Source organism: Ostrinia nubilalis, chromosome 6, assembly GCF_963855985.1.
Source record: "Ostrinia nubilalis chromosome 6, ilOstNubi1.1, whole genome shotgun sequence".
Classification (NCBI taxonomy): Eukaryota; Metazoa; Arthropoda; class Insecta; order Lepidoptera; family Crambidae; genus Ostrinia; species Ostrinia nubilalis.
The window spans coordinates 8354683-8370010 of record NC_087093.1 but is presented as its reverse complement, the minus strand read 5'-3'; the positions used below and the strand labels follow the sequence as shown (position 1 = coordinate 8370010).

General features: G+C 35.1%; 1 protein-coding gene across 1 annotated transcript; it reads right to left on the bottom strand.

Moving 5' to 3' along the window:
* Nucleotides 1–63: 63 nt before the first annotated feature.
* LOC135072529 (pancreatic lipase-related protein 2-like) lies at nt 64–14919 on the bottom strand. Its single transcript, XM_063966471.1, has 7 exons — nt 14659–14919; nt 8500–8635; nt 4590–4815; nt 2712–2892; nt 1965–2156; nt 1269–1437; nt 64–825 (listed from the first exon to the last, which is right to left on the bottom strand). The coding sequence occupies exons 1-7, from the start codon at nt 14714–14716 to the stop codon at nt 723–725; spliced, it is 1065 nt and encodes a 354-aa protein (XP_063822541.1). The 5' UTR covers nt 14717–14919; the 3' UTR covers nt 64–722.
* Between the last annotated feature and the right edge of the window lie 409 nt (nt 14920–15328).

The window sequence follows — 15328 nt, the reverse complement described above, 5'->3', positions numbered from 1 at the left end:
TTAAAATAAATTTCACATTTTATAACATATTATGTATCTCGCTTTGGAAAAAAAAGTCACATCATTAGGGAATACAATTTAAGGGGAATTCAAATACAGTACTTTAGGTAATCCTTGATATATTTTAAAAACTTAAACTATGACCATTCACAATTTCAATTTACCAACACAAAATAATTAATATCACAAACTCTATTCTATAATAAATTAACACCCACAGATTAAATTATTGAATACGATGACACAACGGCATAAGAATATAATTACATCATTTGTTGTAAAGTTCATATTTTGTCATATTGTCATCGATAAAGACATTTTACTTAAAACAAATAATCAAATAAAGGTAGAGTTCACATTAATGTATCCCGCATTAATTTGATAATTTAAAGCTTTAACTTAAATTAAGGCAGTATCTTTAGGAATGGTAACATTGATATTGCATCACACAAACAGCAAGTGTATGTGTGTGTATTTGGTACTTTAAACATAAATTATGTAGTATGGTATTATGAGAGACATAACTATTTAATTATGTCTTTGAAAATTAATTGAAAATCCAAAACTACTACTAATTTTTTAAATGATCATCACATGTTTCCTATATTTTATAGTTTCTCAACTAATATGTTGTCTTGTATTCTCTCTTACTTTAATAGTTGTTATGAGGTTTTTCAGTTGTACCTATTTCATATGGTATGGTAATAAATTATAAATCGTTATCAGCTGTATGGTGAAACAGATCTAAGGCGTCTAGTCTTCCCGGGGAACCCTCTGGCATATGGAGGTTTGGCGTTGGTGGTCACGTAGTAGACGCCACGAGCCCTGCAATAAAAACAATATAGGTATCTAAGTAAAATATTCTTAAATTTGACTCAGCCATCTGTCCCAAACCAAAGAAAGCTGGCTCTATGCGCACAAGATAACAGACATAAAAATATAAACATACTTTTTTATTTTTTAGACGTACTCACTTTACATAAAACACCCAGACCAAACCAAACAGATATTTTCGTGCTCACAAATGCTTTTACTGTGCGGGGATGAAATCTGTCTCTGATTTATTCGTACTAAAACTCATTGAACTACAAAACCGAATATGATTCAGTGGGAAAGGAAACTTTTAAAGTAACACTATGAGTTGGATACTCTGAACTATGAATCTGCTTTTCACTCCTAGTGGCACATTTTTAGATAGAGCATAAAATCACTTTATGAAGAAAGTAAAACCGATTGTCAAGCATTTAAAAGTCATATAACATGCTCACTTGCGCGTAAGATGCTCTCCCATCAGCACGTACTCCGAGTCTTTGGGCTCGCACCAGCCAATGAGGTATGAGAACAGACTGGAACAGGGTCCTGCCCAGAACCCTTCGCGGCTGTTGATCGACTCTATGAAGTACGGCGTCACTTTGGTGTGGTCACATGATAATGTTTCTGGAAATTAAGTAAAGGAAACTGGATCTAAATACGGCCTGATTGCAAAGTAAAAGTACTGTGCGTAATATGTAGCGATTGATTGTAGCGTTTTGATATAAATAACTGAACATTATTAATTTCATGTGATATGATTGCAATGTCCAGCAAGCGAAAGACTGTTTCATTTGAAGCAGTTACTGTTTTGAATAACAAGTAAGGCTGATAGAGGGGACTGAATTTCATTCGTCAAATTCAAATTCAAATACTTTATTCAGTACATAGGCCATTTCTAGGGCATTTGTACACGTCCCAAATATAGCTTGCCCTACCACCACTTCGGGACAGCATATGGGCTGGTGCTGAGAAGTGGCGGAAGAAACTCAGTCACCTTTGTCAGCCGAATTAGTCATTTCTATTAGTAATTTCTTAGTAGGTCCATAGCCTAATGCTTATGCTTTCCTGGAGTGTAGTAGGCCAAACATTATTAAGGACGTAGCTATACAGAACTGAATGCTAATTTATAATTTGAATACCAAATGACTTACGAAAGATAGTGTCGTGCGCGCATCCAGGCTGGCTGGACCCCCCGTTGACGTAGAAGTCAGCGTGCCCGTTGGGCCCCCACTGGCCCAGGATACCGGCACCCGTGTGGAGGATGTCCACAAACAATGCGTCTGTGTAGTCCAGGTCTCGGGATCGGTTGTTGCCCATGTAGAACAATATCGTTGGGTCTAGTCCTGCAATGACGAAATTAGAATACATAATAATAATTAGGTCTTTATTCGCATCACGAAAGAAGAATTATTAAATCTTTAAGGATCACACTGGGTGCGGTCTTAAGTCAAGTCAGAGGGAACGCGGCCCGCATCATGTATGAATTACTTTGACCTGACCGCAGGCCGAAAATGTAGAAACACAAAATAATAAGTAGAAATCATCATTCATCATCGTTTTAGCTAAAGAAGGTTCGGTCTACTGCTGGACAAATGCCTCCCTCAAGGATTTCCACAACGACTCCTGAGCTACTCGCATCTACGTGCTACCTTTGAACCACCAAAACCACCTTCACCATAGTAGAAAAAGCGCATTGTCAACATTTTTAAATAAAAACAAATGTGTGTTTAGGTATGTGCAAAATGCATGACGTGCGATGTTTAAAATTCCAAATTACCATAATAATATGCAAGCCTTAACATCATGCAAGGTTGTCACCGGGTCACATACAAACAGCAACCCAAAGTTCAAAGTTTGGGAAACAAACAATTTTCGTACACAGTTAAAAACAAACTTACCGGTAATTCTTCCCAGCTTCCCATCAGTAACGTAGTTGGCGACTAGTCCCAGGATATGCGCACCCACACTGTACCCGATTGTGTGCAGGTGCTCTGGGGCGACTGGCTTCACTGGATGGAAGTGCAGGTAGTCGACCAGCTGCGCTATGCACATCCCAGCAAAACGCGGAGCCCATTCTATCTGAAATGATTAATTTTCAACTTTGAGGATTTGAGATCATTAAAACTTCATTTAAGCTAAAAGATAGGCCTCTTCTGATATTTAAGGTGTAACATTCCTTTTTTTGTCTTTTCTCTAAGATCATAGAATATCAACTATTCTATTCCTCACAACATTATTGTAGGTACTTAAGTGTAATGCGGTCACCAAAGAGTTGCCATTAGTGCAATTTTACAAAACCTTTTTCTTGTAATAATGATAAAAATGCGAAATGCGAAAAGGCCCCTATATATCTAAAAAATGCGGATAGCGGCACAACATTTTCGAATAAAAGTGTAATAAGAGAATTTACATTATGCAAAAGTTAAGGATGTCTTGCTCGCGCATACATTACGTGCTTTGAAACTATTAATTACGAAACCATAAATCATACGATAATATTATATAATATAATGATTTATTACGTAGGTGAAGTTGTCAGAAATCACCAGTAAGTACACATAATTATAGGTATACAGTATCAATTTGAATAAATGACATTATTTAAATTACGTGCCACATTAAACGAATGTAAACAACAGCATAAAAAAGTTTTATGACTTCTTAAAAATGGCATAAAAAATAATATGGTTTTGTATTGGGCCAATCTCCATAAATTATGGCTATTTTGTTGGCAGAGAAATGTTTCTTGCGTAAGATAAGTATTCATTCGATGCATATTAAGTTATAACAATAAGTTTCGGCTCGCTAGGTTTCCATTGGAACTCTCCAAAAGGTTGGTTATGCGACAAATCATTAGGCCCAGTGAACCGTTGGTGATGACTGCACTTTCACTGCTAAAATTATGTCGTCTGAGATAACGAGTAGTGCGTGCGTGAGATTTGAACACACGTGCTCTTCATTGAGCAATATTTGGCTTCATAGGAATGGCTGCCATTTTTATGAATATGAGAAAAATGACATTATTATGATGACATATTATATGGAACATAATAAGTTACGCAAAAGAAAAATTGAACAATTATACACATACAATCTTGAGATCAATTGGTACTTTATTTCGTTGATTTTTCTGAGAAATATCATCAGGGTATACAATATTGAGATCCTATTCTCTTGTATCTGAAACATGACGCTTCCCAACCAATATTATGTTCAGAGGTTATTTTTAACTAGCGGCCGCCCGCGACTTCGTACGCGTGGATCCCGTTTTACCCCCTTCAACTACTTACGCGGTTTAGATTTTTTCATACAAATGTTTTTTCTCGCTAATTCCCGTTCCCGTAGGAATTTTGCAATATCCTGTTATAACTAAGCTTTAAGTTTACTAAGGTACCTGCTTGCCAAATTTCAAGCGTCTAACTTAAGCGGTTTAGATTTTTCATACAAAAGGATTTTCCCGCTAATGCCCGTTCCCGTGGGAATTCCTAAGTATCCTATAACCTGCCCAGGTGTATGAAGAATAATTGTACCAAGTTTCGTTAAAATCCGTCGAGTAGTTTTTGTTTCTATAAGGAACATACAGACAGACAGACAGACAGACAGACAGACAGACAGACAGACAAAAATTTTACTGATTGCATTTTTGGCATCAGTATCGATCACTAATCACCCCCTGATAGTTATTTTGAAAATATATTTCATGTACAGAATTGACCTCTCTACAGATTTATTATAAGTATAGATAATAAGTCTAGAATTATTTTTATCTTACTTACCTGACTAAGACACGGCTCCTTGACGAGCGACCCGTAGTCCACAATGATGATGTTGTAGTTGCCTCTGGTGAAGTAAGCGTTCCTCATGTCAGTGCTTGGAGACAGGTTCCGACCGCCGCCGAAGCCGTGCACCACTATCTTGGTCGGATGAATGGGGTTGAACTTTGAATACGTGAGGGAATCGTTGTCGAGCGTGTTCAGGAGCTCGCCTTTTTCTTGCGTTTTTCTGAAATTAAGGCCGGGTAGCAGAGAAAATGGCGAAAATGAGGTTTTCATTTTTAATTTTTGAGGTACTAAACAGTAAAATTAAAGGCTAAGATTTTTATTGGGCATAGTTGAGGATATTTTCTAGGGCTATTAACGGATGGAAACACGATTTGATGAAGTTGACTCGATAGAATAAATTCCCAAAGTTACCTCTATTCGTTTTCTATTTATGGTTTTATTTTTAAAACTAGCTTTCCGCCCGCGGCTTCGCCCGCGTGGAATTTTGTCTGTCACAGAAAAACTTTATCGCGCGCGTCCCTGTTTCAAAAACCGGGATAAAAACTATCCTATGTTCTTTCCCGGGACTCAAACTATCTCTATGCCAAATTTCATCAAAATCGGTTGCGAGGTTTAAGCGGGAAAGCGTAACAGACAGACAGACAGACAGACAGACAGACAGACAGACAGAGTTACTTTCGCATTTATAATATTATATAGTTGGGATAAGCGATTTGAGATTCTAAATCTTTTACTAAACTAAAGTTCAGAAATAACTTGAGGGCTTTTAACGGATGAAATTTTTATATTGCGTCTTATTTAGTTACTATGTTAAAAAATGTGGAAAAAATCGTCCATGACGGCTTGGACAATCTCAATCAGTCGCGCGGTGGCGCTTACGGAGGACGGACGCGTGTCAGTTTTTTGGCCGTGACAGTTCGCGATTTGTCAATATTTTTGACAATGATGACTTTGATGAGTCACAGTATAATAATATCAGTGTTACTGGAGAAAGCTTAAATTTTTGATAATTACAAATTATCAATTTTGTCTACCTATTGAAATTTAAATCGTTCGCATCCTTTTAAACGAAGACTCTACTCATGATACATAATACATTCCTCAAATATGAGACAAAACCAATGAGTTAAAATTACATTTTAATAGTACCTACATACAATCGTCTTACACTCTTTAGAAGAGCACACTGACACAAATAAATAATAAAAAATACTGTCTAAGGTCTGTAGCTAAAGGTCTAAGCTGTAAGATAGAAGAATCTTCTAGCCAAAAAGATGGCAGATGCAGCAGATGTCAACGGATTTAAAACTGGAGTTCATGTGACTCCTTGTAGACTTGAGTGTCTAGAGCGTCTCTTCCTCCACCATGCGTAAGAATATTCACAAAAATACTGTCTAAGGTCTGTAGCTAAAGGTCTACGCTGCAAGATGGAAGAATCTTCTAACCAAAAAGATGGCAGATGCAGCAGATGTCAACGGATTTAAAACTGGAGTTCATATGACTCCTTGTAGACTTGAGTCTCTAGAGCGTCCCTTCCTCCACCATGCGTAAGAATGTTTCAAAAATACTGTCTAAGGTCTGTAGCTAAAGGTCTAAGCTGCAAGATAGAAGAATCTTCTAGCCAAAAAGATGGCAGATGCAGCAGATGTCAACGGATTTAAAACTTGGAGTTCATGTGACTCCTTCTACACTTGAGTCTCTAGAGCGTCCCTTCCTCCACCATGCGTAAAAGTTTTCCAAAAATACTGTCTGAGGTCTGTAATAAAATTCTAAACTGCAAGATAGAAGAATCTTTTAGCCAAAAACATGGCAGATGCAGCATATATCAACGGATTTAAGACTGGACTGGCACCACCTTGCAATGTCATCCTCTCATTGTTATCTGTAATGTAAATTATTTTTAAAATGTATTTAAAAAATAAAATGTTCGTTTTATTATTTCAATAATCTGACCTCTCAACTCAACTACTACACAAACACCTTTGTTCGCAACTGTACTGACGAAACCTCGATATTATACCGTTCATTTAAGATGGCAAGCTTTTTGCTGCGGTAATGCACTCCAGGTAACCGTGTGTGATGCTTATTGCTCACAGTGATTTTCGATACAGAGCCCCGTACATACGTTATACATAAATTATGGAAAGAAAACACCCAGACCAATACAAACAAATATGTATGCAATTTTAGTATAATATTTTTATTTTTTAATAAACAAAAAGACTGAACAAAATTGATGCGTGTACTGATTAATGTAATTAACCACATGCAAAGCTTTGTGAATTGCAACAACTATAATTTATTATCCAAGCTCTAAATAATCGCTACTACGAGTAACTGATCATAAAATGTTTTTCCAATCGCTCAAGCTCCCGAGGATCTACCGATTGGTCGGGTGACGTAATCTTGAAATTCTTTTAGCCGGCGCGGAACTTCCGGAAGGTCGGGTGACGCCACGCCTCTTTGAACCGTGTTAACTTTGGCAGTTATATTCGATATTTATTCGATTCTAAAATATATTCCCAAAAATTTTGAAAGTTGTTTTAATTTGTATCACTTGGATATGATTTGTATTAGAAAGTGCTGCGAGTGTGACGCTTGAACCACAAAATATAACAGAAGGTAAACTCATGTATGTACCTCGCTTTGCATACCTCTCTCGCTCGCACGCTCGGCCGTCGAGCTAGGGTTGTCTTGTCATGTGTTGCGTTTATTTCGTTATGATAGAAAAATGTTACTCTTAATACTATGCAAGAAAGACAATAACAGATATCCACGTATACTTATTTATATTTAGTACGTTATTATAGTAATATGTAGTCTGCAAACAAATACACGAGAAGGAAGTAGTATTTAGTTGAGTGGTTGACACTATTATCCAACTTAATATTATAAATGCGAAAGTTTGGATGTCTGGATGTTTGTTGCTCTTTCACGCAAAAACTACTGAACGGATTTTGATGTAACTTTACAGTATTATTGTTTATAACCCTGAATAACAAATAGGCTATAATTTATGACGATCTGTGACAAACTAAATTTCACGCGGGTGAAGCCGCGGGCAAAAGCTAGTTATCCAATAATTCCTAAAACCTCTCTAAAACAATTCGATATTCCTAATAATTTAGTTGGCTTTCAATTTCAATTGAAATTCAAATAAATAACTTACTTACCTCCCCGAATCAACTGGTAATTTAAAAAATGAAAATTCGGTATTTAATGATGAGTTTAAGCAACCAAATACCGAACAATTATAATACGACTTTTTCTGTTCACTCATTTTCGTCAATTTCGCAAAACAAAATAATATCACAGGCGGTTGACCGGCGCGTGGCTCAAGCGAACCACAGCGAACGTGTGGCGAACGTCTGTCGCGCCACGTCGCGCTCGCATTCGTCCAAGACAGTCTTGCTAGAGCGGTGTCTATGTGTGCGTGGCTCGAGCGCGTTTAGTATGGAGTTTGTCTTCTGTTATATTTTGTGCTTGAACGGAAGGAAGTCAACCTAACCTAACCAACTGCGTATTTCTAAACTGCGTATTTCTATACTGTGTAGCCGCGAGAGCTCTTTGGCGCGCTGTCTTCGGCGAAGTATTGCGCGCGCAGATTTTGACAGCGCGAAATACCTACTTTAGCAGAAATACCAAGCCTTAAAGAAGTTGGTTCATGTGAGTAATTGATGTTGATTTGCGCTGCGATGGAGATGAAAGTGTGAGCTTGCTTTAAGCTGCTATTAAATTAATAAAATAATTAGGCGTTGTCAAAAATGATTGCTATAGGTACCTTCGCTTCTGTCATTTTTTGTACCGGAGTTTTTAGTTAGAAAAAAAATATAAGAAGGCACATAAGTAGGAACACAAAATTGTTTAAGATGGTACGTAATGAAGTTATAATTATAGTACCTACCTCGTGTATAAATAAAAATGCATTTTCGGATGCGGACACCGGTATGGAGGCGGGATGCATGACGTTGTGTTGAGCAAGTCTCGTACTGATTGTGGTTTCTTTTCCTTCTTCTCCTGGTTTCGTTGACAATTTGAATCTGGAATTATAAACATTTATAGTCATGTAGTTTCTCATAATAATCAATTGTAAGGAATCTTGTTTAGTATCCTACTGATATTACCATGAGCATTGTTCAATCAATGTTATAATTTTATGAAAGTATTGAAAAAGCAAGATTTATATTAATGGAAACTAATATACCTATACTATCCACCTACACAACTCTAGAAGTCATTTACTATTGTCTTATAAACTAAGTACTATTGTTTCCAACTTTAAATATGATTTTGTCTTTATTATCAAGAATCTTTTTAATTTGTAACTGTAGTCAGTGAATTATGCTTGCGTTTCATGACAAAGATTATAATGTTTTCATCATGCACGCCGGAATTCGTAATAAGTTAATTGGTTAACAATTGTTTGTGGTTAACAGACCGTGAACCGCTAGGTTTAGTCATTGTGTGTAATGTGGTTCACCTCTCAGAATGTCAGCTGTCAGGCATGTCAAGGATGCGTTAAATCATTATGACTTTCTTTAGTGTCTATCCAATAGCTTTTATTAATAGATTCTTTACCTGATAACTGGCGTCAAGTGCTTGTATACAGGACTGTTACACAAATGCTTAATTCAATTGCACGTCTTATCTTATGACTATGATACGCTCTTTAAAACTTCTCTACTAAACGTATGTTTTGGTATGTTTCTAAACGTTTGAATATCTCATTTAGTTCTACAGTCATGGTTTCCCCATCCTTCGTAACTTTCATCCTCCGCTTCATTTGATTCATATTAAAATTATGTGTAGAAAAAATAATGTATGAGTTTATTTTGAATTTAATTTGAAATGATTTTTTTAAGTAGCTAATCGTACTTATTCTAAAAGTTTGTCCTAGAAATAATAAGCAGGTGCGAAGGTACCTAAACATCGACTCGTAGGTACTTCATTAAGTTATCGAACGACTTGTGTTGAAATAGCAACAATTAAATAATATTTCCATTTCATAAATAGCGACCTCGCATGTTTTAGTTTCTTTCGTACCTAATACCTTTAAATTCGTAATACGAGTACCTATACTTGTGTTTTTGTATAAAATATATTAATTTCTTATAGTCTAGTCATACATGTTGCAAAGTTTTTTTTGTGTTCGTTAATGTATGTTTGTTTAGTATGTAACTAATTTAATCCAGTTGGATATTATTTTGATTGCTAGTTAATAGCAATCAACATAAAAACAGCACATGATATTTGATAAGATATTATTTCATATCGGTAATTAAAATTGAATAGTTTGTAAAAAATATAAAGCTTATCTGTTTTCATAGTTCGTGGTCGCCCTAAGCAAACTTGGCGGCGCCAGACGAGGCGAAGAAAATCGGCAAGACCTGGAGCGAGATCAAACGCGATGGAGGACTGCTGTGGAGGCTCTCTGCCCTATCTAGGGGACATAGGACCTTAAGTCAAGTTTTCGAAGTTAATTTACACTACATTAGCAACTTAGCATCATGTAGAGTCAATTCTCACCAACTTTAGACATTCGTTAAGTATATGTATAAACATTCTTAGACCAATTTTTAGTGTAATGTGGTTCATGCAATCTGCATTAGTGAGAATGTGTATAGCATTAACACTACTTAATTACTTACTACATAGAGTAAAGTTTGCCTAATGTTTGTGTTCTTACTAAAACTTACAAACTGATGGTGTTGTATTGCGATCGCGCGTTCTCACCATTGCGCAGTGACATAAAACCTATGCCATTATCGTCTTATAATGCATCAAACAAAACAGTGTGATTAAGTAATGAAGCACGCTTTGAGTAGAGGCGGGTTCACAAGGCTGCCCTGGCCTCCGAGCTGCATACAAATGGATCGGTTCACGGGTCATACTTTCACTGTTCGGCACAGATTCACTTTTATGCTTTTCCGAGACGATGTAACAATTATGGCATCGTTTACGATCAGTTTACTTTGCGTGAATGACTTTTAAAGGTGAATTTTGAATGGGACAAGCTGCACTCCTTCACCGTAGTTTGCAGTGTGAGCTGTGTGAGACATGTTTCTGGGCATGCTGCATGAACTATTTGTAGATATGAACTAAGTAAGTAACTAATGTTATATTTTATAGATATGAAGTAAGTAAGAAACTATTGTTAGAAATTCATTTCTCTGGACATAGGCTAGAGAGAAAACTAATTGTCACAATCAAATATTTTTCTTCAACAAAAGACACAATAATCATCGTTTTAAATGTGACGTTTAAATCCACTGTCATTATTTGCCATTGTCTAGATGCGTGGTTTTCCAGATGTATGTTTAGATTCCTCGCCATTTCTTCACCAATCTTGATTTTGACTTATAAGTATTCTTCAAAATACCTTCATAGACATCATTCTTCGTTTCTATCTTTACTGCAAAAGTTAGGGATATGTGAAATCGGATGCTAATGGTTTTGTTCCGGGTATCGTTTAATATATTGCAAGAAGGCTCCTCGCTTGGATGCGTGCTAATGCAATAATTCTATGCGATGACTATTACTTTCATTACACATCTGATGCATAATTACGTCGTGTTGGATGTTGGGACATCTACATCCATCCGGATGATTAAAGGTCACGTTTCACCATCGACAAATTATCCTTGAATATTAAAAGGTTATAAATTGTTTCGCAATTCTTATAAGCAGTTGCTACCTATTTACTGTATAACATTTCCAGTAATCTACACTTATTTATGGATTAGTAATTAATAGGTAAACGCATTTTCGATAATTGGTAATAGAATATTGCATCAAGATACTTGCGCTACCGGTAATACCTACTGCATCAATTATCTAACCAGTTACTATCTCATAGCTGTTATTACTTAAAATATGTAATTTGTAGTACTTTTGGTGGAAGAATTTATGTTAATCTAGTTGTATGACACACTTCATTAAATGGCATTACTTAAGTACTAATTTTACTCGCGTTTTAAATGTGTTAACTGCATCATGGCAAGGATAAGTCGTCTCCAAAAGTTGCTCCATTTTTTATTTCAAATCCCGTTCTTTTAAGAAGTTTAGAAACAGGTTACAAACTGCTGAATATTCTCGATGCTTGTTTGTGTTGTCTCGGATATAGTAACTGTGAGAACAAGATATAGATGATTATGCAATGCTAAAACCAACCAATATGGAGTTAGGTTGCAATAACGAAACACTGTTATTGTCACCATTTTGCTTGATTGTAGTACCGATATAACTAATATAGAGGTAGGTATTGTTGCTTTAGTAATGGTAGGTATTTGATGATTTTCACCCGACTGCGCCAGAAATGGTTATGGTTTTTTCCACGCCTTCTTTTTGTCTTTTTACTTAGTTGGATTTTGAAAATAAAATTGTTGGAGAACTATTTTGAAGTTACCAAATATAATTTTATTTTCCCTAAAATAGTAAAGAATGTTTTATTTTTTTCAGATTTATTAGATTGTTTTACACTGTTTTACTTAACTGAATTTCATAAAGCATGGTAGGGTCATATGTATAGAGACGAATGTGTTAAACGGACTCGCACATATGCGTAAAATATGTATACAAAAAACAACTACATAACAAGTCACAAAAATAGGGCATTTTGCCAAAAGTTGGTCATAATTCGTGCATGATAATGTAATTCACAGTGACAACGGGTTGCGCAACAAGAATGTAGGCGGCGCCGATCTGCGCTCGGAAGTGCGTGCGCGCAGCCGTGTAGCGCGGTGCAAGAATCGTGGAACTTGATGTGCGAGTTTCTGGTACGAGTACATTTAATTAATAAAGAACAAGACCTGTCGTTACGTAGGCGGTGACAGTAATGAGAAATAAGGTTAGTGATACTAAATCAGTAGGTACCTTTAAATTTTTGCAACACCAACATTTTTTAAGAATAGGTATTATTTAAAGAAATACATCGAAAATATTAGTCCAAAATTAACTATTAGAAGAGAAGATAATGATGCTTGAATCTACTAAGTATTTAAGCACCAAACCTGTTGTATTTGTTAATTTATTAAATCGATTTATCTCTAATCGGTCATCTTTAAAACTTTGGAAGAAAATTAAAATAACAAAAGTTTTTGGTTCCGTAACTATCGTCAGATAAATCGTTACGATAATAATTTAATTCAACAGTTTATGTAATCAACAGAGATAAACAACAGAGATCGCATATTATATTTGATAAGACAAAGTTTGCGGAACGCGTAGCACTTAATACGGATGAGGAAAGTGGTAAGTTGTAACTTTAGACTGCTGCAGAATGAAGATTATGCAACCACACGCCGATTTGTAGGTTACGCGCGATTCACTGCATACGCTGCACTTACTACCATTTTAGCAGAGAAGAAGCGCTTGTGTAAGTTGTAGGTCAACTGAGATTTAAAAACAGTAGATGTAACAAACGACGGTATCTTATGGTAGTTGTAAATGTTGTAATAGGTTTTTTTTTTTTAGTCTGGTAGTTTATTACCAGATAATTAGAGATAAATGTAGATGTTGACTTTCTTAAATAGGTTTTTTTTTTTGAGAGAGAGTGGAATAGTTTCTCGCTATTTTGTACGAGCAAACTGTAAAAGTACGTGAGTCAATAATATTTACAAAAATGATGATGATGATGATAGTTATATAGGATGTTTTTTTTTTATACATTTTTTTTTTTTTTTTTGTTTTTAATGTTATATATGTATTTTTTATATATTTTTTTTTTCGTTTTAATTTTTTTTTCTTTTCCCCTTCAATATTAACTTATTATTAACTAAGTACCATTGTTGTAATAGGTAGATACGATATTGCAAAAAAAATCTAGACTATACGAGTACATACAGGATGATTTGTAACTAGTGAACATCCTTTAAGGAATTTAGTACAGATCATTTACATATTCGTACGTAGAGTCAGATTAATGCGATAAAATTAAACATTTCTGGTGCCACTTAAAAAATCCTTCCCGCGTAAATATTTGCATTTTTCGTAAAAACAAATAAAGCCTTTTCTAAGGAATTCGGTTGGATATTGTGGAAACGAACTTTGTTTACAAACATTCCCATCTTAAACGAATTATAAAAGCGATGAATTTGTCCTATTTCTTACTGATTTGTGACTTCTTTCTTCGTTTGTTTAATCATTTTGCAGAGTTAAATAAAATAATTAATTTTAAGTAAGAATTTCCTTAAAGTCGTGGATTTATGAAGGTGAAGAATGTTTTGCGACAAAAATTACTTTTATCGTACGTACATGACATAAATAAACTTATCAGGAACTCTAAATTGATAATAAAACATGTTAATTACCATCTCGAAATTAATAGCAATGTCTTTGTAGGAACTACACTCGGCATCAAATAAATCGCACCTCCCGCAACAAGCACTTTTCAAAAGTATGCATCCTCACTTCCCACCAACATTGGTACCATTTGAAAGCCTAGTTCTAAGTTTAATTTCATTAAAGGAAAGGTTTTTACCCCAAAAATGTGTCTTTAGAAGGATCCAGAGTCACTTCTTCAAAAAATAGGTAGTTACGCTTGAGCCAAATTTTATGGCTATAAAATTGTTAAGTTGGGATAAATCGCTATCCATCTGTTAAAGAGGACAGGTGAGGTCATTATTTGGTTTTATAACCATAAAAATTGGTCTAATTGATCCCACAGGTGAGCCCAAAGTGAGGTCATTTTTCAAGTCACATTTATGGTATATGTTAATCATTTATTAAGAAATTAAATGTGTTTTTCTTTAAGGATATTTATTGGGCTTTCAAATAACACCAATATTGTTGGGGCACCATGATTGTGTCAGAAGAAAATCTTTAAAGTTCGCGTCGCGGAAGGTGCGATTTATTTGACGTTGAGTATATTATATTTGTTTCAAGTTTAACAGCAATTAATATTATTTACAACAATTAGAACGATTGATATTTACGTTCACGTGTAACTTAAAACGAAAACTTTAATTATTAAATTATTATTTTTACTATTTATTAATTTAACGTCAGAAATTTTTAATTAAAATGAAAAGTTTGATTATATCTATAACATCCTGAAATAACTCACCGGAAACCTGCAACGCTGTTATTCCAATCAAAATCAACCACTTTGCACAAATAACCATGTTTTTAAGTTAATCTTAATTGTCTTTATCACAATTTAATATATTTTTCTAAATACTTAAACTTATTCTCATAAAATATTCGTTAAATCACAGAACTGTTATCACAAGATATTTTTCATGTTATTATTTAATAATTAGATAGATAACTTTGTTTGTTTTTGGTGCTGAAGGATTATAAAGGCGTGTGTCTCATGTGTACTCCACGCGGGAACTGACGGCGAAAGTGGCTGCGTAAAGTTGACCCTCGATTCCTCTGGCTTCCCCCTAGCGAGAGGACGCTTGAAGTTGTCACAGCACTCATTGCATAGCATCAGCCTAATCACCTCCATTATACAGTAATTATTATACCAGCTCTGGGATTACTCAAACAATGTAATAGGCGTTGCTTAAAATTACACGTATTAACAATTAACGAATCGTATTTTAAGGTAATTATTTTTAACTCCTAAATCCGTCCCATAATTTACAAGATTACAAGATAAGTAGCTAAAAAGTTTATTTCAAAAGGTAAGCAGTTAATTTTGATTTAGAAATCCAAATAAAATGTTTATAGGTCTACAGTAATTACAGGTATTTTATGAAATTATTACAAAATTGTATAAACAAACGTAC